At 42.2% G+C, this 21157-nt stretch overlaps 1 protein-coding gene across 19 annotated transcripts in view; it reads left to right on the top strand.

The window, feature by feature from the left end:
* LOC115153152 (collagen alpha-1(XIII) chain) overlaps positions 1-21157 on the top strand; it is a 118808-nt gene that overhangs the window by 94292 nt on the left and 3359 nt on the right. For 12 of the 19 annotated variants that reach the window (XM_029698256.1, XM_029698262.1, XM_029698257.1 and 9 more), the window contains 20 exons: positions 458-493; positions 583-636; positions 1294-1380; positions 1487-1513; positions 1701-1736; positions 1842-1898; positions 2004-2027; positions 2504-2593; positions 2743-2877; positions 3619-3690; positions 3882-3926; positions 4078-4128; positions 4263-4289; positions 4445-4531; positions 7191-7226; positions 9057-9110; positions 9275-9328; positions 9531-9566; positions 13768-13854; positions 21045-21083. In XM_029698256.1, the coding sequence (XP_029554116.1) occupies positions 458-493; positions 583-636; positions 1294-1380; positions 1487-1513; positions 1701-1736; positions 1842-1898; positions 2004-2027; positions 2504-2593; positions 2743-2877; positions 3619-3690; positions 3882-3926; positions 4078-4128; positions 4263-4289; positions 4445-4531; positions 7191-7226; positions 9057-9110; positions 9275-9328; positions 9531-9566; positions 13768-13854; positions 21045-21083 (1134 nt within the window). Of the gene's footprint in view, positions 1-457; positions 494-582; positions 637-1293; positions 1381-1486; positions 1514-1700; positions 1737-1841; positions 1899-2003; positions 2028-2503; positions 2594-2742; positions 2878-3618; positions 3691-3881; positions 3927-4077; positions 4129-4262; positions 4290-4444; positions 4532-7190; positions 7227-9056; positions 9111-9274; positions 9329-9530; positions 9567-13767; positions 13855-14373; positions 14452-21044; positions 21084-21157 lie in introns of all 19 variants that reach the window. The other 7 variants (XM_029698253.1, XM_029698265.1, XM_029698260.1 and 4 more) reach the window with 7 other exon arrangements.

Raw genomic sequence — 21157 nt, 5'->3', positions numbered from 1 at the left:
GGTGGGCTAGAAGCTCTTGACGGATGACAATCAGCGACAGATCCATGTCCAAACCCAGACCAGCTATGTGCAAGCGTAGAAGGCACCAACCCAGACATGCCTTTCCAAATATCGATCCCAGTGCATGTTGTTTACTTGCGCTGAGGGAATGATGAGGGAATGATGTTCTTCCAAGAAAACTGACAAACATGTGGATGTGAACAGGCCCCGTGCTGTTTCAGACTATTAGGAAATGTATAGAACCTGCTTGTTAGGGATATGTGGCATGGCTACTCATTCAAAGAGGCAAATTTACTGAGTACCAATTAGCTTACCTCCCTCTGTGTGCATGTGCACGTGTGTGCTTTTTCACATATTGGTTCAGCAATATTTGAAAAAGAAGAGTAGGACTTTCATTCTTTCTGTCTTCTTTCTTTTCCCCCTACCTTTGACCTTTGTGCCATCTTGGACACCGTAGGGAGAGCCAGGTTTTCCAGGCGCTCCTGGAAGAAAGGTAATTTCCTTGGAATGGTGTGGCTAACACAGATCGTAAAAGCCTATATATATATCCAGGGTACTGAAACTCTTCTTTCCACTATAAAGGGTCAAGCTGGTATCCCCGGTACACCTGGGTTTCCTGGAAAGAGGGGCTACAGGGTAGGCCTGGAATGGACATTGTGTTTGTGCTCCGTGTCTGTCAATCATCAGTGTTCCCATAACAACAAGAGCTCCATCAAGTCAGTCGTCTCACTGTTTGTCTTTGTGACTGACTGGAGCTGCGAATAGAGTCTCGAGTTGCTTCTTTAGCTTTCTCCTCTGTTAGGAGGCTTGGCTTGTGTAGAGGTGCTTTGATCTTTGCAGTAGTTATGGACTGAAAAATCAGCTTCCTGAATGACTTTCTTCTTATAGCTGCTTGTACTGCAGTGACGCGGCATAACATGCATCACGTGACAGCGGGCCATTTCAGAGAAATCGTTCACTCACATGACCCTGTTTCCATCAAATCACAGAGATTTGCCAAATGTGTGAAAACATCCTCTTGTTAGAGAATGCTTTTGCAGATTTGAGTGCGTGCCTCTGTGTTGAGGGGTTAAGAACTAAAGCTGTGGACAAGGAGCTGTGCTGTTGGATGTTTTCATGTGATTCACTTTGTGGTTCAGATCCGTATAGATCCGTTGTGACCAACCTTCAGGGCTGTGTTATTCATCTCTCGTTAATGGCACAGTCAATGGGATGGTGTCTCAGTGTTGTACAGTAGAGTGTGTTGTCCTGTACGGTCGTCAATGACACTGTCCATGTCCTGTTCTGTGGCAGGGTGACAAGGGCGAACCCAGCGCAGCAGGAACTGGCATCAAAGGAGAACCAGGGACACCAGGACTCCCAGGCCTATCAGGATCCAAGGTACTAAAGCTATCCAACACGAGGCTGTATACTAGTCAGAAAAAGCTACCTTGGTTTAATAATATCATGCATGACAATAAAACATTTTTTTTTAAATCTTTCCCAGGGTGACAAAGGCGACCAAGGTCTCAAGGTGAGATGGGAACTTTTTGTAGCCTCGGTTGACATTTTGGCCCAACAGGAAACGTATGATCACTTAACATTGTCCTCTCATTTTGCTCAAGTAACGTTCACTCCCATCCTGCTAGTGTTGAATGCTGTGTTGAGATTGATAATTGAAAGGGGAGAGGCTAACTGTCTAACCTTTGATCATCCTCCAGGGGGAAGCAGGATCTGATGGCCCAGCTGGACCAAGAGTAAGTACAGGCTCTGTCATGCGTAAATGCCAGTGGGAGATTTGCGCAAATGAATTATTATGATTCTTAATATACTTTTTTTGTTGTTGATCCCCAACTTGATAGGGTCCTCCAGGTGCAGCAGGGGAGCCAGGGAAATCAGAAATCATCAACAATGAAAATGTACGTCACCAACTCTTTGCTGCTTCCTGTGATGAGCCTGTGTTTGATTCGTAAAGTACTGTAAATGGTACCAGGACTTCTAACATTGTGTTTTTTTCTCCTTAGGATATTCGGAATGTACCTTTGATGGTGAGTGACGGTCTCTAAAGTCTGTTAATGATGCATTAGAAATGTATAGGCCTTCTTTATGCAGTTCTGTGTAACAAAAAGACAGCCAGTTGTGATCAGACAGCTAGTTTAAAGGGCTACTGTATTTTGCCACTTTAATTCCAATACAATGTTTGCTATTATGAATACGGTACTAGATATACAGTATATGTTTTCAATAAGTCATTCTGAGTCACTATTATTCCACAGTGTAGAAAATAGTAAAAATAAAGAAAAACCCTTGAGTGTGTCCAAACTTTTGATTTTATATATACATACATATATGTTTTAAAACTCTGCAGCTGTATTAAAAAAAAGAATCTTTCAAATAAATAATATGATGTGACCCCCCAAAAGCCAGATGGAGATGTGTACATTAGAGACGCATTCGGTTACTGTATGCTGCAGAAAATGTAGGCCTACCAGTTTTCAATGAGTCAGTCTCTTTATCTATCCAGGGCCCACCTGGCCCTCCAGGGGTCCCCGGAACACCAGGAACAAAGGGTGAAGTTGGCCTTCCAGGCCCTTCAGGTCTTGACGGAGAGAAGGTTAGTGCACCCCCTATTGTGTATTGTCCAGTATAAATGTCCATTGTACAGCTGTTACGGATGATAAAACACAACATCAACAACAACATGGCAAAGATGACGATAAAAATAAAGACAACAAAGACAATGATGTCTATTTTGTGTGCCAGGGTCCTCGGGGGAAGCCTGGAGAGCCAGGTCCTGTTGGCCCAGCAGGCCCCGAAGGTCCCAGAGGGGAGGGGGGCCTGATGGGTTTCTCAGGACCTAAAGGAGACAAGGGGGACATGGGTCCCTTTGGATCACCTGTGAGTGACTGGGGAACCACAGACCCACACCACACCACTACACACACTCCCACACCAAAGCCAGAGCACTATCATTAACTAGAGGGAAGGGAGGCCCTTAGCTCTTTGTACCACCCACGTATTATGTAATTAGAGACCTTCTATAGGCTACAGTAATATATCAACTCCAGTTCTGACGCTGGAGTGGGCTACACTCATCAGACCATGTAGCCAAAACATACCGCAAGACTACGCCATACTGTGGGAATGGCTTTACCGTTGTCTTATGGTTATTATGAGGACGCCATGCAGCGTTAATCATATTAACAGATATATGTACTGTATTTTTTGTTAACCATGAAAGGATTGTTTGAAAAGAGTTGTGCGATTATCTCAGTGCTTTCATTCAAGCAGTCTGGGTGGTTTGACTCTGAGAAAGGATGGGCAACATTGCGTCCCTCGTTGTGGGCAGTTTCATGTCCTGGCAGCCACGAGTTGGAGACTACTACCAAGACCAATCTCAAAAAGCTGGTTGTAATTCATTGTGTCATTTTGAGGCCTTAAAGATCTATTTTGACCTCGAACATCTGACAAATGAGAGGACTACATTTTCTATTAAAAAAAATATATATTCAAATATGTAAATTGATTAACAGTTTATTATGAAAAGTAACACACAAAACACAAAACAACAATCCAAAACAACAAAATATTGGCAATATTTTAACGTCTATCACTATCTCCCCTTTCCTTGTTCTGTAGGGTTTAGACGGCCCTACTGGTGAAAAGGGGGTTTCTGGGCCCCCTGGCCCCATTGGATTACCAGGAACAATGGTACGCAATGGTGCCCCTCAGACTGCATCTGACCCTACAGTATGAAGTGTCTGACCTGGCTTTGGGGAGCAGTGAAGTACTGTTTGAAATGCTATTCATTTGTACAGTGCTGATTGGGTGTACTGTAGTGTTTTATTCATGCTAACTATGATGAGAGTAGCCTAAGTTAACCTTGTATCTTGATGCTTCAGGGTCAGAAGGGTGAGTCCGGAGATAAGGGAGGAAGGTCAGACATGGTGAGGCCCCCTCACTGCTGTATATCTCATTGTTTTTAATGACCCATGCGTGTTTGAGTGGACTTGAGAGGGTCAGATTCAGAGGATTTGTTGTTAGAGTGAACCCACTAATGAAGGAGTGTATCATTGATGACCTGGTGTTTGTCTTTAGGTCTATGGGCCCCCAGGGCCTCCAGGGCCCCAAGGACCAGTTGGCCCCGCGGTGAGTACACTACAGTTGGCACGCCATTAAGCAATATAGGCCCTCAGAAATATCCATAAAACCTCCTGATAATATGTCGTATTTACATGAAGTTATTGACATATCCTGACTGGAATTGTATCTTTAACTCTCAGGGACCTGAAGGACTGGGAGGACCAAAGGTAAGAGTTGGTTGATGTAGCCTCTGTTATGTCTTACTGTACCTCCAGAATCCTTTGATACTGTAGTTAACAGTAGCTATGTTTATTGATTTTAGTAAGTGAGTTTAATGCCTATGTACTAAACATCAGTAATACCTTTTCTGTGCCTCTTTTAGGGGGAGCAAGGCATAGGCATACGGGGAGAGAAAGGAGCATCTGGTTCGAAGGGGGATAAAGGGGACAGGGGCCATCTTGGACTTCCTGTAAGTACACCAATCAAGAGCGACACCATTCAATCCCTATGTAGATTGTGGTTGGTGTTGTTTTTTTTCTAATTCCCTTTGACCATTTTGCCATTAGACATTTTATTTAGACCCCTGGAAACCACAGTAGGGTAGGCATACTGTTTGTTCAGACTTTTGTGTCTTAGAACCAGGCAGCATGATTGTTCTGACGTTGTCATATGTCGCTTTGAAACTAGGCTTAACACACCAAGGATGGTTTTTTGGCTCAGCAGTTGCATTAATGTTTTCAAAGTGCATGGATGGATGGTTGCTGCAATCCATTACACAGGGGCAATACAACCACTAATATAAAACAAACAAATGAAATCTACATTACCCATTGTCATATGTTCAGATAACCCAATAATGATTTATTATGTGTTAGAAATATTTAATGATCATTTTCTTTATTTTGCCAACTTTTTTCTGATCATCTCTCTGAAATGTTGTTAATGTAGTTTCTTGTAGTTGCATGTCAAGGAATAAGTTTGATATGTATCACTGGGGGGTCTCTTCTCCTTACTTCTGGTTTACTTCTTGGGTGTCAAAGGTCATTGCTGACAGTCAGTACATGTACTAGTCACATCATCAATGGCACAGTAACTCCTTTTATATGGAAGTGATGAGGACTATTATGTATATGTATGCTAATCAATGTTAATACAAGACATGCTATTTGCAAATCATCAGAGACTCATATCTTCACACTTCTCTACATACACTGCCTTCGGAAAGTATTCTGACCCCTTGACTTTTTCCGCATTTTGTTACGTTACAGCCTTATTCTAAAATTGATTTAAAAAATTAAAATCCCGAGCAATCTACACACAATACCCCATAATGGCAAAGCGAAAACAGTTTTTTAGAAATGTTTTCTAATTTATTAAAATTAAAAACAGAAATACCTTATTTGCATAAGTATTCAGACCCTTTGCTATGAGACTCGAAATTGAGCTCAGGTGCATCCAGTTTCCATTGATTATCTTTGAGATATTTCTACAACTTGATTGGAGTACACCTGTGGTAAATTCAATTGATTCGACATGATTTGGAAAGGCACACACCTGTCTATATAAGGTCCCACAGTTGACAGTGCATGTCAGAGCAAAAACCAAGCCATGAGGAATTATCCGTAGAGCTCAGAGACAGGATTGTGTCGAGGCACATATCTGGGGAAGGGTACCAAAGCATTTCTGCAGCATTGAAGATCCCCAAGAACACAGTGGGTTCCATCATTCTTAAATGGAAGAAGTTTGGTACCACCAAGACTCTTCCTAGAGCTGGCCGCCCAGCCAAACTGAGTGATCGGGGGAGAAGGGACTTGGTCAGGGAGGTGACCAAGAACCCGATGGTCACTCTGACAGAGCTCTATCGTTCCTCTGTGGAGATGGGAAAACCTTCCAGAATGACAACCATCTCTGCAGCACTCCACCAATCAGGCCTTTATGGTAGAGTGACCACACGGAAGCCACTCCTCAGTAAAAGGAACATGACAGCCCACTTGGAGTTTTCCAAAAGGCATCTAAAGACTCTCAGACCATGAGAAACAAGATTCTTTGGTCTGATGAAACAGACAGAAAGATTGAAAGATTGAACTCTTTGGCCTGAATGCCAAGCATCACGTCTGGAGGAAACCAGGCACCATCCCTACGGTGAAGCATGGTGGGGGCAGCATCATGCTGTGGGGATGTTTTTCAGCAGCAGGGACTGGGAGACTAGTCCGGATCGAGGAAAAGATGAACGGAGCAAAGTACAGAGAGATCCTTGATGAAAATCTGCTCCAGAGCGCTCAGGACCTCAGACTGGGGTGAAGGTTCACCTTCCAACAGGACAACAACCCTAAGCACACAGCCAAGACAACGCAGGAGTGGCTTCGGGACAAGTCTCTGAATGTCCTTGAGTGGCCCAGCCAGAACCCGGACTTGAACAAGATCGAACATCTCTGGAGAGTCCTGAAAATAGCTGTGCAGCGACGCTCCCCACCCAACCTGACAGAGCTTGAGAGGATCTGCGGAGAAGAAAGGGAGAAATTCCCCAAATACAGGTGTGCCAAGCTTGTTGCGTCATACCCAAGAACACTCGATACTGCAATTTCTGCCAAAGGTGCTTCAACAAAGAAATTAGTAAAGGGTCTGAATACTTATGTAAATGTGATATTTCTGATTTTTATTTGCAAACATTTCTAAAAACCTGTTTTTGCTTTGTCATCATGGTGTATTGTGTGTAGATTGATGAGGGGGGAAAAACAAATCAATTTTAGAATAAGGCTGTAACGTAACAAAATGTGGGAAAATTCAAGGGGTCTGAATACTTTCCGAATGCACTGCACATGATTCAAACTGCTTTGAATATGGGGCATCAACCATAGAAAGAAGATGAACCATGCATATGTATCTGAAAGACACTGAAAACAAATTATTTGATAGAGATAATCAACTGCAGCTATAAAAGGAGTTACTGACAGTTACTGTTTCTCATGTCATCACAACACCATCACCCTTCATCAACAACTGGATGTGTTCTTTGAGTCACACGAATCACTGCTTCACTCACCCCCCTCAACCCTCTCCACACCTCCTCCCCCTCTCCCACCACCTCCCTCCCACCTCTGCTCTCTAACTGTTTACACACTGTCCAGGGAGCTCATGGTTTAGACGGCAGGCCTGGTCGAGTGGTGAGTGGCGCAAGTCCTGTACCCCCCAACACACACTCCTCCCCTACCCCGCCTCTCCTCCCCTATTCTGCTCCCCACACGACTTGCTTGTCTGTCTGTCTGCGCTGGTGTCTTGTCTGTCTGCCTGTCTGCTTGCTTTCCTCCATGCTTGTCCTTTTCTGTTATCTGTCTGATTGTCTGCAGAGAGAGCATTTCTGTTTTTAGGCACTCTTCGAGGATTGCTCTGGCATAGGGATGATATTCACATGACTGTGTCCCATGTCTGTATGGCAATGGAACGTGTCAGGGTACTAAAATGGGCCCTTTGATGCGTTTGCTCTCAGTACTTAGAAGCAGTAAAGAGCAAGAAATAGTCCCCTTGTTCATTACAGGTTGAATCCTAGCTTGAGATTTGCATGTATAACCTAGACTTCTGCCTAAATCATGTGTTGATGTCAATGGAAGATTTATAAGGACATTTGAGTTACGCAATCAGAGCTCATGCCATTGAGTGTCAGAGTTCATGCCATTGAGTGTCAGAGTTCATGCCATTGCAAATCTTCAAAACAGGTGTCTTAACAGTGTCTCTCCTGCAGTGTAAAGCTTTGAACTGGCGTTGTGATGTCATACCAGGAGAGCATGCTGGGATGCTCATGCTGCATGTTGATATGCATACAGGACAGTATGGCATTATGGCTCCCCAATGCTATATGCTGTACATACTGTATTATCTGCCTGAGATGCAAGGTCCTCCTGTTGAATCCTGACTTCCACACAGAGAGAGAGCTGCAGCTGAACTCAATGTTTTTCTCCTTTTTTGTTACTGTTCATTCTTTAGCTCAACAAGCTTGGTATAACATGCACAGTGGGGTAACCGTGAGAAGACCACTACCTAATCAATAGGTTATTATTTGATAATGGTAAACCGAAACAGAAATGGATAACTACTCTTTTGGCACTTAAAGACATGCTCCGGTACTTTGGCGACAAAGAAAGTCTTTTTTTAAACCCCCTGCTTCGGGCCTGGATGTGTCAAATCAAATCAAAGTTTATTTGTCACGTGCGCCGAATTGAACAGGTGTAGACCTTACAGTGAAATGCTTACTTACAGGCTCTAACCAATAGTGTGAAAAAAAGGTATGTGTGTGTGTGTATGTGTGTAGGTAAGTAAAGAAATAAAACAACAGTAAAAAGACATTTGAAAATAAGAGTAGCAAGGCTATATACAGACACCGGTTAGTCAGGCTTATTGAGGTAGTATGTACATGTAGATATGGTTAAAGTGACTATGCATATATGATGAACAGAGAGTAGCAGTAGTCTAAAGAGGGGTTGGGGGGGCACACAATGCAAATAGTCCGGGTAACCATTTGGTTACCTGTTCAGGAGTCTTATGGCTTGGGGGTAAAAACTGTTGAGAAGCCTTTTTGTCCTAGACTTGGCACTCCGGTACCGCTTGCCGTGCGGTAGCAGAGAGAACAGTCTATGACTGGGGTGGCTGGGGGTCTTTGACCATTTTTAGGGCCTTCCTCTGACACAATGTGTAGTTCATACATGCATAATCTATGAGCAGAATTACGGTCTTACCTCAATTAGCGAACAAAATACCAAGTTTGAAATCAACTGTGTGCCAGCCCCCTAGCAATTTTCAGGGGCCACTTTTGGATCGTTAGTGCTACTTTTAGAACTACTGGCTAAAAAGCATACAAAGGTACTGGAGAATCTCTTTAAGTGCTCCAGAAAGCTTGTTGAGCTATTGATGATGGAAATGAAGTAATTCATTTTTATTTTGATGTCCTCCCATTGTAATGTCTGCATCCACTGAGGGTCGGTCTTGTCCTTACCTTACAGGGTCTAATAGGACCAGTTGGTGTGGCAGGACCAGCAGGACCAAAGGGAGATAGAGTGAGTACTCACATCACTGATCACCATCACACACCGACACATGTACACACACACATACAAACACACACACGCAAAAGTAACACACACACCACACAAGAGCTTTCAGACAAAACAGCTTATTTATCTAGTTGAGATGAATGGTTTATTTTTTAATTTTTTTTCAGGGTTTCAAGGGAGATTCAGGAGTCCCAGGACCAATTGGGCCTCAAGGCACCCCTGTAAGTAGTTTGTACAATTACCTAAGTATCAAGAACATCAAATACATTTTAAAAAAGTGACAGAGAAAACATGAATCTTCTCTTAATCAAGTCTAAGGGAATGAGTGGATCAAATTGATTGACAGCACAAAGATATACCTCACGGTAACGTCTCTGACTGCTTGCACAGGAACTCATAATGTGTTTAATTTCCACTTCTCAGGGTTTAGTAGGACCACAAGGATTCAAAGGGAACCGGGTAAGACAACAGCTGACAATGATGTGTCTTCCGGAGCAAAATATTATTGTTCCAACAACAGGACGTAAACATGTTCTGTACTAATTAAGTACATTTAGTACTTATGATAAACTATTTAAAATGGCTGCTGATCCTCCATGCTCCTACTCAACACTAAATATTATTCTCCCACATAGTCTTCATTGAAAAGCAGTACTCATTTTTCATTTGTCTTTTTGGTTGTTCAAGATCCATAATAGTTGTTCAATTGCAAGCCCATTGGAATGTCAAGCTTAAAAGCATGGTGGGCCTATATTAGTTGATATAAGAAGGACCATGGTGGGCCTAGGATAGGTGATATGAGCAGGACCGTGGTGGGCCTAGGATAGGTGATATGAGCAGGACCATGGTGGGCCTAGGATAGGTGATATGAGCAGGACCATGGTGGGCCTAGGATAGGTGATATGAGCAGGACCATGGTGGGCCTAGGATAGGTGATATGAGCAGGACCGTGGTGGGCCTAGGATAGGTGATATGAGAAGGACCATGGTGGGCCTAGGATAGGTAATATGAGCAGGACCATGGTGGGCCTAGGATAGGTGATATGAGCAGGACCACGGTGGGCCTAGGATAGGTGATATGAGCAGGACCGTGGTGGGCCTAGGATAGGTGATATGAGCAGGACCAAGGTGGGCCTAGGATAGGTGATATGAGCAGGACCATGGTGGGCCTAGGATAGGTGATATGAGCAGGACCATGGTGGGCGTAGGATAGGTGATATGAGCAGGACCGTGGTGGGCCTAGGATAGGTGATATGAGCAGGACCATGGTGGGCCTAGGATAGGTGATATGAGCAGGACCATGGTGGGCCTAGGATAGGTGATATGAGCAGGACCATGGTGGGCCTAGGATAGGTGATATGAGCAGGACCGTGGTGGGCCTAGGATAGGTGATATGAGCAGGACCATGGTGGGCCTAGGATAGGTGATATGAGCAGGACCGTGGTGGGCCTAGGATAGGTGATATGAGCAGGACCATGGTGGGCCTAGGATAGGTGATATGAGCAGGACCATGGTGTGCCTGTGATAGGTGATATGAGCAGGACCATGGGAGGCCTGTATTAGGTGATATGAGCAGGACCATGGGAGGCCTGTATTAGGTGATATGAGCAGGACCATGGTGGGCCTAGGATAGGTGATATGAGCAGGACCATGGTGGGCCTGTGATAGGTGATATGAGCAGGACCATGGGAGGCCTGTATTAGGTGATATGAGCAGGACCATGGGAGGCCTGTATTAGGTGATATGAGCAGGACCATGGGAGGCCTGTATTAGGTGATATGAGCAGGACCATGGGAGGCCTGTATTAGGTGATATGAGCAGGACCATGGGAGGCCTGTATTAGGTGATATGAGCAGGACCATGGGAGGCCTGTATTAGGTGATATGAGCAGGACCATGGGAGGTCTGTATTAGGTGATATGAGCAGGACCATGGGAGGCCTGTATTAAGTGATATGAGCAGGACCATGGGAGGCCTGTATTAGGTGATATGAGCAGGACCATGGGAGGCCTGTATTAGGTGATATGAGCAGGACCATGGGAGGCCTGTATTAGGTGATATGAGCAGGACCATGGGAGGCCTGTATTAGGTGATATGAGCAGGACCATGGGAGGCCTGTATTAGGTGATATGAGCAGGACCATGGGAGGCCTGTATTAGGTGATATGAGCAGGACCATGGGAGGCCTGTATTAAGTGATATGAGCAGGACCATGGGAGGCCTGTATTAGGTGATATGAGCAGGACCATGGGAGGCCTGTATTAGGTGATATGAGCAGGACCATGGGAGGCCTGTATTAAGTGATATGAGCAGGACCATGGTGGATTCAAAGGCTCTCTTAATTAGGCAAATCTGAATAAAAATGTTCATGTGAACATCAATAGCCTCATCTTCTGAATATCCCATTACTACAGAGGAAAAAAGAGATGTGCTCTTTGATAGTATGTGAGTTTATGTGATTCATATAGCAAAAGTGATGTTTGAAGAAATTATATTCATATGTCCTTTACCTTTGCAGTGGCCTTTTTACCTCAGAGTTCAATGAATCTTGTTCAAATACGCAAATATGACAGAGGTAGTATAAATTAAGTCAGAGATCAAAAGAGATTGAAAATGTTCAACCTTGATAATGAGATGACTGGAACATGTGAACGGACACATCAAAGAACTTACAAAATTATATTCTATTTACTCTGAAGACCAGTCAAAACGTTGTCTTATAAATTGTCCTTGGTTTACCTTGTGCCGTCATATCTGAATATTTTGTTCTTACTTCAGGTAATAACAGAATGCTATACTCTCATTTTGTAAAATAGTCACTGCAAAATAAAATAGGAGTATGCACTTTAATTATACCAATGTATTAAATAATATTTTACCCATGTCCTCCCCCTTCCCCTTGGAGAATGTTTGTTTCCTTCCTATTAACATCTCATTTAATATTCTGACTCCCTACTTAAAAGTCACAACATGTCATTGACCCTCCCAGCACTTCCAACTGTGCTCTTGACAGCAGGAAATATATGACATTGACAGTTATGTGTACTTCCTATTTGTGTAACAAATATATTTGCTACGTTGGGGTGTCAAGAAGGGATAAGAGATTGATATTATGAGGTATTTTGCTAAACCAGTTGGAGGTGCTGTGGCCGGCTGTGGGATCCTGGTGCTGTTTTTACTTTTGTCCTGTTTTCCTTTGTTTCCGCAGGTCTTCCTATCCCCTTTTCCTCCCCTCCACCCTGCTCTGTTTCCCGTGGCTCTTTTTGTCGGGTCGTGTTGTCCTCTCTCTCCCTCTCACACACCCTGGCAACCTGCTCCTCCTGCATTCTAATGTCGTAGTCTCGGGTTAATCTTCCTCCTTCTCATCTTCCTCATCCACCTCTTCCTCATCCTCTTCCTCCTCTTACCATTTACCTTCCCTGCGAAGCCTGTAATCTCCTCTCCCTTGGCTGACAAGTAATGTTCCCACAATGTTGCCGCAACGTTAGCCAATGTTGATGTTTTTCAGGCAACGTTGAGGCAAAGTTGTGAGAGGGCTTACATGTTTGCCAGGGTTTATTATTCTTCCAATTCCTTCTTGATAAACTCGTCCAGCCCCTAATCCAACCCATTCAAACGCCTTGATCTTGGTGAGCGGATGTTTGAATGACAATGTGGTCAGGTTTTATACATTTTGATCACTATATAGAATAGTTTGCTTTGGTTGGAAATATTTGATCTGCGCCCAGTAGAGAACTAGGTTAATGAATTTAGAATTTATTGTAAACCGTACAGTTATACCTGTAAATATAACTGTAACTTCAGCAGTATAGGAATAACATTTCTTGAAAGAAAAATATTAGCTTTTGAATACTCTAAGTGGCTTGTTTACTTGTAGCCCGCTAGCAGCCAGTCCAGCCACCTTCAGTGGACACAAACAACAGCGTCTTTCCGTTTCATCATTTGGTTCTCATTTTCGGAGAATGGAAAGAGTATTTTTTGGGATTGGGATGATAAGGGAAAGTAGTAGAGCGATACTATTTCTGCCATTTCTATGCCATATTTTGTACTGTGCTGGCTTTATAATTGGGCAACTGGACATAATCAATGGTGTCTTTACTCAGAGGAGGTTTGTGGTCATGTTCTTTGTCAGGTCTAGAGTATGGTATGTGCAGTGAAACATGATGGTCAGTCACTCGCAGTAGAGGACAATGCACCGCAGAGAGCCTGCTTTCTAAATGTGATATATGACAATTAAGATATTGTTATGGTACTATGTGGGTCATCAAGTCTATGTTGTGTTAGGGCTAGTGATACCCTCGTAATAATCTATACAGTGGTATTTGATGAACCGATAAAGTGTTTCCATTCCTGCAACAAGTCTGTGAAGGTTACATTAGACACTTAAGGAACCCGCTCACCAATAGCATTGGCCTGTATCCCTACTCCCTAACTCCCTCCACTTACTTTCCCCACCACAAAATTCTTAAACTTCAGTACTCTTCTTCGTAAGCCCAAAAAAGCACATCAATCTTTAAATACCTGTAAAATGTCTAAATTACTTAGGGAAGAATTCAAGCTTCATGATTGTGCTTTTAAAAAAACACACACATTTGCTTACTGTGTGGATGAGTCAGCAAGGAGGAACTAAAGACTGTCTCTTTTAATGCAATGTTGTTTTCAGGGAGAGAGGGGCAAGAAAGGCAACAGGGGAACTAAAGGGGATAAGGGAGACCAAGGAGCACCCGGATTAGATGCCCCCTGTCCGTTGGTATGTCCTGCGTTCAATGTGCAGCCAGGAGACAAAAGGAAGAAGCGATCCTCAGAATGCCATATAACCTGCAGTGACAGTCAGTAGTCTCTGAATTCTGATTCTGACTTCCTTTTGCCTCTGATGATAATCGACTCTAATAGACCCTGAAGTGGTTTTGGTCCTAAAGTCCTCTACAGTATTAAGTCCAGCGATACAAACTGCAGCAGTGATGATAATTTGGTATTCAGTGAATGGCTGGATGATTATTAGTTCTGAATAATTACCCCAGGACCAGGGACCATAAACTATCAGCGGGGGTTTTCTTTTCAGGGGTAAGACGAACAGGAACATGGCCCATTCTCTCCATTGAGTCTGTTCCTGTCAGTCTCAGGCCACTTGCATGTTTAAGTGCGTCTGTAGTGACAGGCTTCGGTCTGTTCATGGAGCGGCAGCAGGTCCTCTCATTGGCCAGCAGGGGGTACTGCTCCTAAAGGAGGGGCAATGTGCAAATGTTTACAAAGTTGATTTCACAAACAGGGTTTCCGAGGCTTTAAAGGAGAGAAGGGTGAACCGGGCCTACCTGGCCTGGATGGGCTGGATGCCCCTTGTCCTGTGGTATGCTTCCTCTCTTCCTTCCCTAATCCAGCACTTTGGCTTCCCTAACCACAATTCCCTTCACTCTCGTATTCACTTTGCTGTAGGTATGAGTAAAAGCTAATATAACAGCGCTGCGTGAAAATGACATTGAAGTAACAGATTAGTATCGTTAGTTATGTAACAGGTTCTTACCCCGAAAAAGCAACGCCTTTATTAACCAAGTAGGCATGCACACACTTCAGGTTCTTGCTCAAGACGTAGCTATTTACTACAAATACTGCTTAGAACACTTGTTTAGATGAACTGTGCATCATGATTTTTCACTTTTACTAACATTAATAATAGATTTGCTGAGAATGTTGTTATTTTGTCTTGCAAGGCCAGCAGAACACCTACACTAATTTGTGGTGTGTGACAGAGTCTATTTTCTTGATCACAACCCATGATCCATTCAGTGACTATTGTTTGAAAATGTCAAATGCTCTTAATAGTTAATGGCTTTATTTGTATCCCTGTCACACTCGCATGGCACCCTTTCCCCACCTTGTCCCTTACCTTTTTGGCCAACAGAACTGTATTGGGAAAGATTATCTTGGAAAAACCAGGGTCTCCTCATTGATTTTCATTGAACCCTGTTTTGAGTTTGTGTATTGAAAAGGAGAAGGGGAATGGAAGGTTTGATTCATTCATAGAAGTTGCCAGATGAAAGAAAATAACAGCCAAGTGACTGGGCTTAAACCCTATTTCTAAATAAAAGTTTGAATGAGGCCTCCCGAGTGGCGCAGTGCCAGAGGCATCACACAGACCCGGGTTCGATCCCAGGCTGTGTCACGACCGGGAGACTCATGAAGTGGCGCACAATTGGCCCAGCGCAGTCCGGGTTAAGGGGAGGGTTTGGCCGGCCGGGATGTTCTTGGTAGGGTCGTAGGGTCGTGTTTCAGAGGACACATGGCTCTCGACCTTCACCTCTCCCGAGTCCGTACGGGAGTTGCAGCGATGGGACAAGACTGTAACTACCAATTGGATATCACGAAAAAGGGGTAAAAAGTACAGTTTGAAGGAATTTAGACTATAGAGTATTTCCACACATACACATCTACTACTGCGCCTGAGCAATGGAGCAAATGGAGCTGCTGCATCCCCACTTTCTGGTGAAAAAGTGGGGGTGCAAAATGATCATCATCCATTGGGTAATTTTCAATGATTAATAATGTTTTGAGCTAGATTGTATTAAAATAGATGTGTCCATTTGAAATATTATATAATAATGAAGCGATTGTGTCGATTGCACCCTGTCGCCTCGAGATGGATTGTTTTGACCACTCTAAAGTTTTGCTTCGCTCCCGTGCTCCACTGTTTTAGTTCAGTGCAGATAGAAAGCACTAGTTGCACCACTGTTTTAGTTCAGTGCAGATAGAAAGCACTAGTTGCACCACTGTTTTAGTTCAGTGCAGTTAGAAAGCACTAGTTACACCACTGTTTTAGTTCAGTGCAGAAAGAAAGCACTAGTTGCACCACTGTTTTAGTTCAGTGCAGATAGAAAGCACTAGTTGCACCACTGTTTTAGTTCAGTGCAGAAAGAAAGCACTAGTTACACCACTGTTTTAGTTCAGTGCAGATAGAAAGCACTAGTTACACCACTGTTTTAGTTCAGTGCAGATAGAAAGCACTAGTTGCACCACTGTTTTAGTTCAGTGCAGATAGAAAGCACTAGTTACACCACTGTTTTAGTTCAGTGCAGATAGAAAGCACTAGTTACACCACTGTTTTAGTTCAGTGCAGAAAGAAAGCACTAGATGCACCACTGTTTTAGTTCAGTGCAGTTAGAAAGCACTAGTTGCACCACTGTTTTAGTTCAGTGCAGATAGAAAGCACTAGTTGCACCACTGTTTTAGTTCAGTGCAGATAGAAAGCACTAGTTGCACCACTGTTTTAGTTCAGTGCAGATAGAAAGCACTAGTTGCACCATTGGTGTATAAACTGAAAAGGCACCTGCAAAAAAATAGTTGATCTATTTTGTCCTGTTGTTACATTTGTATCGTTGTGTCATATCCGATGGTGTTGGTCCAATGGTGTTGTTACATATCATTTGAGCGGCATGTATCATTTCACTTTGCCTGAACACGGCCCGGGCATGTCTTGGCTTTGCTGTATGGCAGCCTCTGATTCTGAGTAGCCTCCCATTAGCGTATGAAAGGTTGCACCTTTGCAGAAAACTGCATGTCAGGTAGCTTGTGGGCTCGCAAATTGAGAAATAATCAGTAGGCCTAATATTACATGATTAAATCTGTGAAATAATTTCACCCCCCAAGTTGTTTACAGGCATTTAACACCATTCTGCATTTTGCCATCTACTTTAACATCATCAATCTGTTAAAATACATTGTTAAAATGTTTTCATTCAGTTACAAAAGTAACAGTCCTGGGTGAGCCTCATATGCGAGCACACCATTGTCGCTTTGCAGTTGCAATGTTGTCAAGCTGTGTAGGCTACATGCAGTGCATTTGGAAAGTATTCAGACCCCTTCACTTTTTCCTCATTTTGTTAATGACAAAGCGAAAACCTGTTTTAGAAATTTTGCAAATGTATTAAAAATAAAAAACAGAAATACCTTATTTCCATAAGTATTCAGACCCTTTGCAATGAGACATCCTTGAGATGTTTCTACAACTTGATTGGAGTCCACCTGTGGTAAATTCTATTGATTGGACATGATTTGGAAAGGCACACACCTGTCTATATAATGTCCCAAAGTTGACAGTGCATGTCAGAGCAAAAACCAACTTCATGGTAGACGGAAGCCACTCCTCAGTAAAAGTATCACGTCTGGAGGAAACCTGGCACCATCCCTACGGTGAAGCATGGTTGTGGCAGCATCATGCTGTGGGGATGTTTTTCAGCAGCAGGGACTGCTGGGAAAGATTAACGGAGCAAAGTACAGAGTGTTCCTTGATGAAAACCTGCTCCAGAGCTCTCAGGACCTCAGCCTGGGGCGAAGTTTCACCTTCCAACAGGACAACGATCTTAAGCACACAGCCAAGACAACACAGAAGTGGCATCTGGACAAGTCTCTGAATGTCCTTGAGTGGCCCAGCCAGAGCCTGGACTTGAACCTGATCGAACATCTCTGGAGAGACCTGAAAATAGCTGTGCAGCGACGCTCCCCTTCAAACCTGACAGAGCTTGAGGGGATCTGGAGAGAAGAATGGGAGAAACTCCCTAAATACAGGTGTGCCAACCTTGTAGCGTCATACCCAAGATGACTCGAGGTTGTAATCACTGCCAAAGGTGTTTCAACAAACTACTGAGTAAGCGGTCTGAATACTTATGTAAATGTGATATTTAAGTTTTTTATTTTTAATACATTTGCAAAAAATTACAAACCTGTTTTTGCTTTGTCATGATGGGGTATTGTGTGTAGATTGATAAGATACATTTTTTTTGGTCAATTTTAGAATAAGGCTGTAACGTAACAAAATGTGGAAAAAGTGAAGAGGTCTGAATGCTTTCTGAATGCACTGTTCAGTATGTGCCTATGCGCCACAAAGCACAGGATCATTTGTATCTAGATAAAACAAACAGCTCTGCTTGGTAAGTAAAATTGACAAAATAAGCCATTTCTACCCTATTTCCATCAAATACGTATGCTTCTGAGACAAGATAATTTTTCATGGTGACAATGCTTCAAAAAACGGTGCCAAAAAAATCCCTTGGAGTAAAAGCGGAACGGTCAAATAATGTGCTTGCTGAGAATACACTTTTGTTATTCCTCATACTTTTCATGATTATTCTGTTTCTTCACTATTTCTTGTCAAATATATAGCCTACTCACTGTGGTTGTTGTTCAAAATGACCATTTGTGAGTAATTGCAAAATAGTAGCATATTCCTGTTACTGCAGGCTACATATTTGTTCAAATGTAAAACCTTTTTATTCTCTCATCATTTAAAAAGGAAAGATTCTCAAGGTAGGCTACAGTAGAATGATTTGTGTGGTTTTAACAAACAAAACACAATTCCGTTATGTATGCTGTGCTGTTCTTTGTTTCTATTTATCAAATTAGGCCTACACAATAAGAAAACATGCAGGCAGTATATGAGTAGCTCCCCAAAAAATATTTTTGAATAAGTCATTTTTATGAAATAAATGGTTGAAGACCCCTGCTCTAGCCCAAACTGTTCAAATATGATCAATATTATCGGAGCTACATTTTATTATTTCTGTTGCAGATTCAGGGCCGCAATTTATGGATATATAGAGCTGCCCAAAAAAATTCTAATTTGATCATGATAATGGTAAATTAATAATACATTGGCAATATTATTTTTATGTGAACATAATCAGTGATCACATTTAAATGCAAAACTCCAGTTGGAATTTTTTAAGTTGACAGTTCTTGTTCAATGCCCTTCCAGATAACACTGCCATATTGAGAAGAATTTGTGGTTAAAGATAAACCAAAGTAATTTGTAATTGTACTACATTATTGTGATCGCATTATTTTTGACAAAAAGAAGACAAAAACTCAATGTGCAATTAAACAATGCTTTTTATTAACCTACCAAGTGCAAAATTATAATTAAAATCCTTATTAGGTAAAACAGTATTATTAATTTATAATTTTATTTTATTAATTTATTTTTTCATCATTGTCATGTGTTATCCTGGCCACATTGTGGCCCGACAGTCGATAACTGTAGGTGGGATTGTCAAGGGAGGAGCAGGATATTTGTGACAGTCTCAGAGTTGGTAGGGTTTCAGATCTGTCAATCAATCACTATGGGTGGGATTTTCAGGGAAGGTAGTAGATTAGTAAACAAGTAATTAAAAAACGTTTTCAATATAATTTATTGTGACAAAACCTAAGAAAAATACTTGTGTTCTGTTCATAAATATGGATTCCCCCTGTTAACCTCCCTGGGCAAGGTGGGACGCATTTTAAAGAAAAGACTCTCGTTAATCTAACCACACTGTCCGATTTCAAAAAGGCTTTACAGCGAAAGCAAAACATTAGATTATGTCAGGAGAGTACCCTGCCAAAAATAATCACACAGCCATTTTCAAAGCATGCATATATGTCACAAAAAACAAAACCACAGCTAAATGCAGCACTAACCTTTGATGATCTTCATCAGATGACACTCCTAGGACATTATGTTATACAATACATGCATGTTTTGTTCAATCAAGTTCATATTTATATAAAGAAAACAGCTTTTTAAATTAGCATGTGATGTTCAGAACTAGCATACCCACCGAAAACTTCCGGTGAATTTACTAAATTACTCACGATAAACGTTGACAAAATACATAACAATTATTTTAAGAATTATAGATACAGAACTCCTTTATGCAATCGCGGTGTCAGATTTTAAAATAGCTTTTCGGCGAAAGCACATTTTGCAATATTCTGAGTAGATAGCCCGGCCATCACGGCTAGCTAATTTGACACCCACCAAGTTTGGCCCTCACCAAACTCAGATTTACTATGAAAATTGGATTACCTTTGCTGTTCTTCATCAGAATGCACTCTCAGGACTTCTACTTCAACAACAAATGTTGTTTTGGTTCGAAATAATCCATAGTTATATTGAAATAGCTCCGTTTGGTTCGCGCGTTGAGGTCCCTATCCGAAGGGTAACGCGCGGGCGCATTTCGTGACAAAAAAATTAAAAATATTCCATTACCGTACTTCGAAGCATGTCAAACGCTGTTTAAAATCCATTTTTATGCGATTTTTCTCGTAAAATAGCGATAATATTCCAACCGGGCGACGTTATATTCATTCATAGACTGAAAGAAAAACATGGAGTCCTTATGGACGCGCACTTCAGTGTCAGTGTTCTCAGCCTGACCACACACAAAAACTCCTGCTTTTTTTCGCCCAGAGACTGCAGAGACGTCATTCCACTTTCTGGCGCCTTCTGAGAGCCAATGGAAGCCTTAGAAAATGTCACGTTACAGCAGAGATGCTGTATTTTTGATAGAGATGCCCTAGAAGTAGAACAAATTGTCAGACAGGGCACTTCCTGTATGGAATCTTCTCAGGTTTTGGCCTGCCATATGAGTTCTGTTATTCTCACAGACACCATTCAAACAGTTTTAGAAACTTTAGAGTGTTTTCTATCCAAATCTACTAATTATATGCATATTCTCGTTTCTGGGCAAGAGTAGTAACCAGATTAAATCGGGTACGTTTTTTATCCGGCCGTGCAAATACTGCCCCCTAGCCCCAACAGGTTTTAAGAAACAGCGTTGCAGGAAAATTATTTTAATATTGTAAATGCTATAACATTTTTGCTCTCCCACTTTCAGAAAAAGTCAGTTGCCCATGTGTACCACTACTTGTTTGTTGCTGCTTTTTAACACAATATGCATAGTACATTGCATAAATATTATACACATATACACACACAATAGTATTATCCTGACCAAAGCATTTTTATTCAACAGTAAATTGCGTTGTGTTATACTGTACATTAAGTCACATTCTACAGTCTTAGCAGTGTGGGTAACACATTACCTTAAGTTTATATCTGTGTTAGAACAACTTAATGTAAAGTGTTACCTCAGAGTGTATCTTTATTACTCACTCCCTCTCTTTCCTTAGGGGGATGACGGCCTACCAGTATCAGGGTGTTGGAATAAAGTAAGTGAAAGAACGTTGATTTCCTGCTGTGAACATTATCTGCATCTTGAGGTGATAAAGTGCTTGGCAGTTCT

Source organism: Salmo trutta, chromosome 18, assembly GCF_901001165.1.
Source record: "Salmo trutta chromosome 18, fSalTru1.1, whole genome shotgun sequence".
NCBI lineage: Eukaryota > Metazoa > Chordata > Actinopteri > Salmoniformes > Salmonidae > Salmo > Salmo trutta.
Note: the sequence above shows the minus strand (reverse complement) of the source record. Positions and strands in the feature narration are given on the sequence as shown.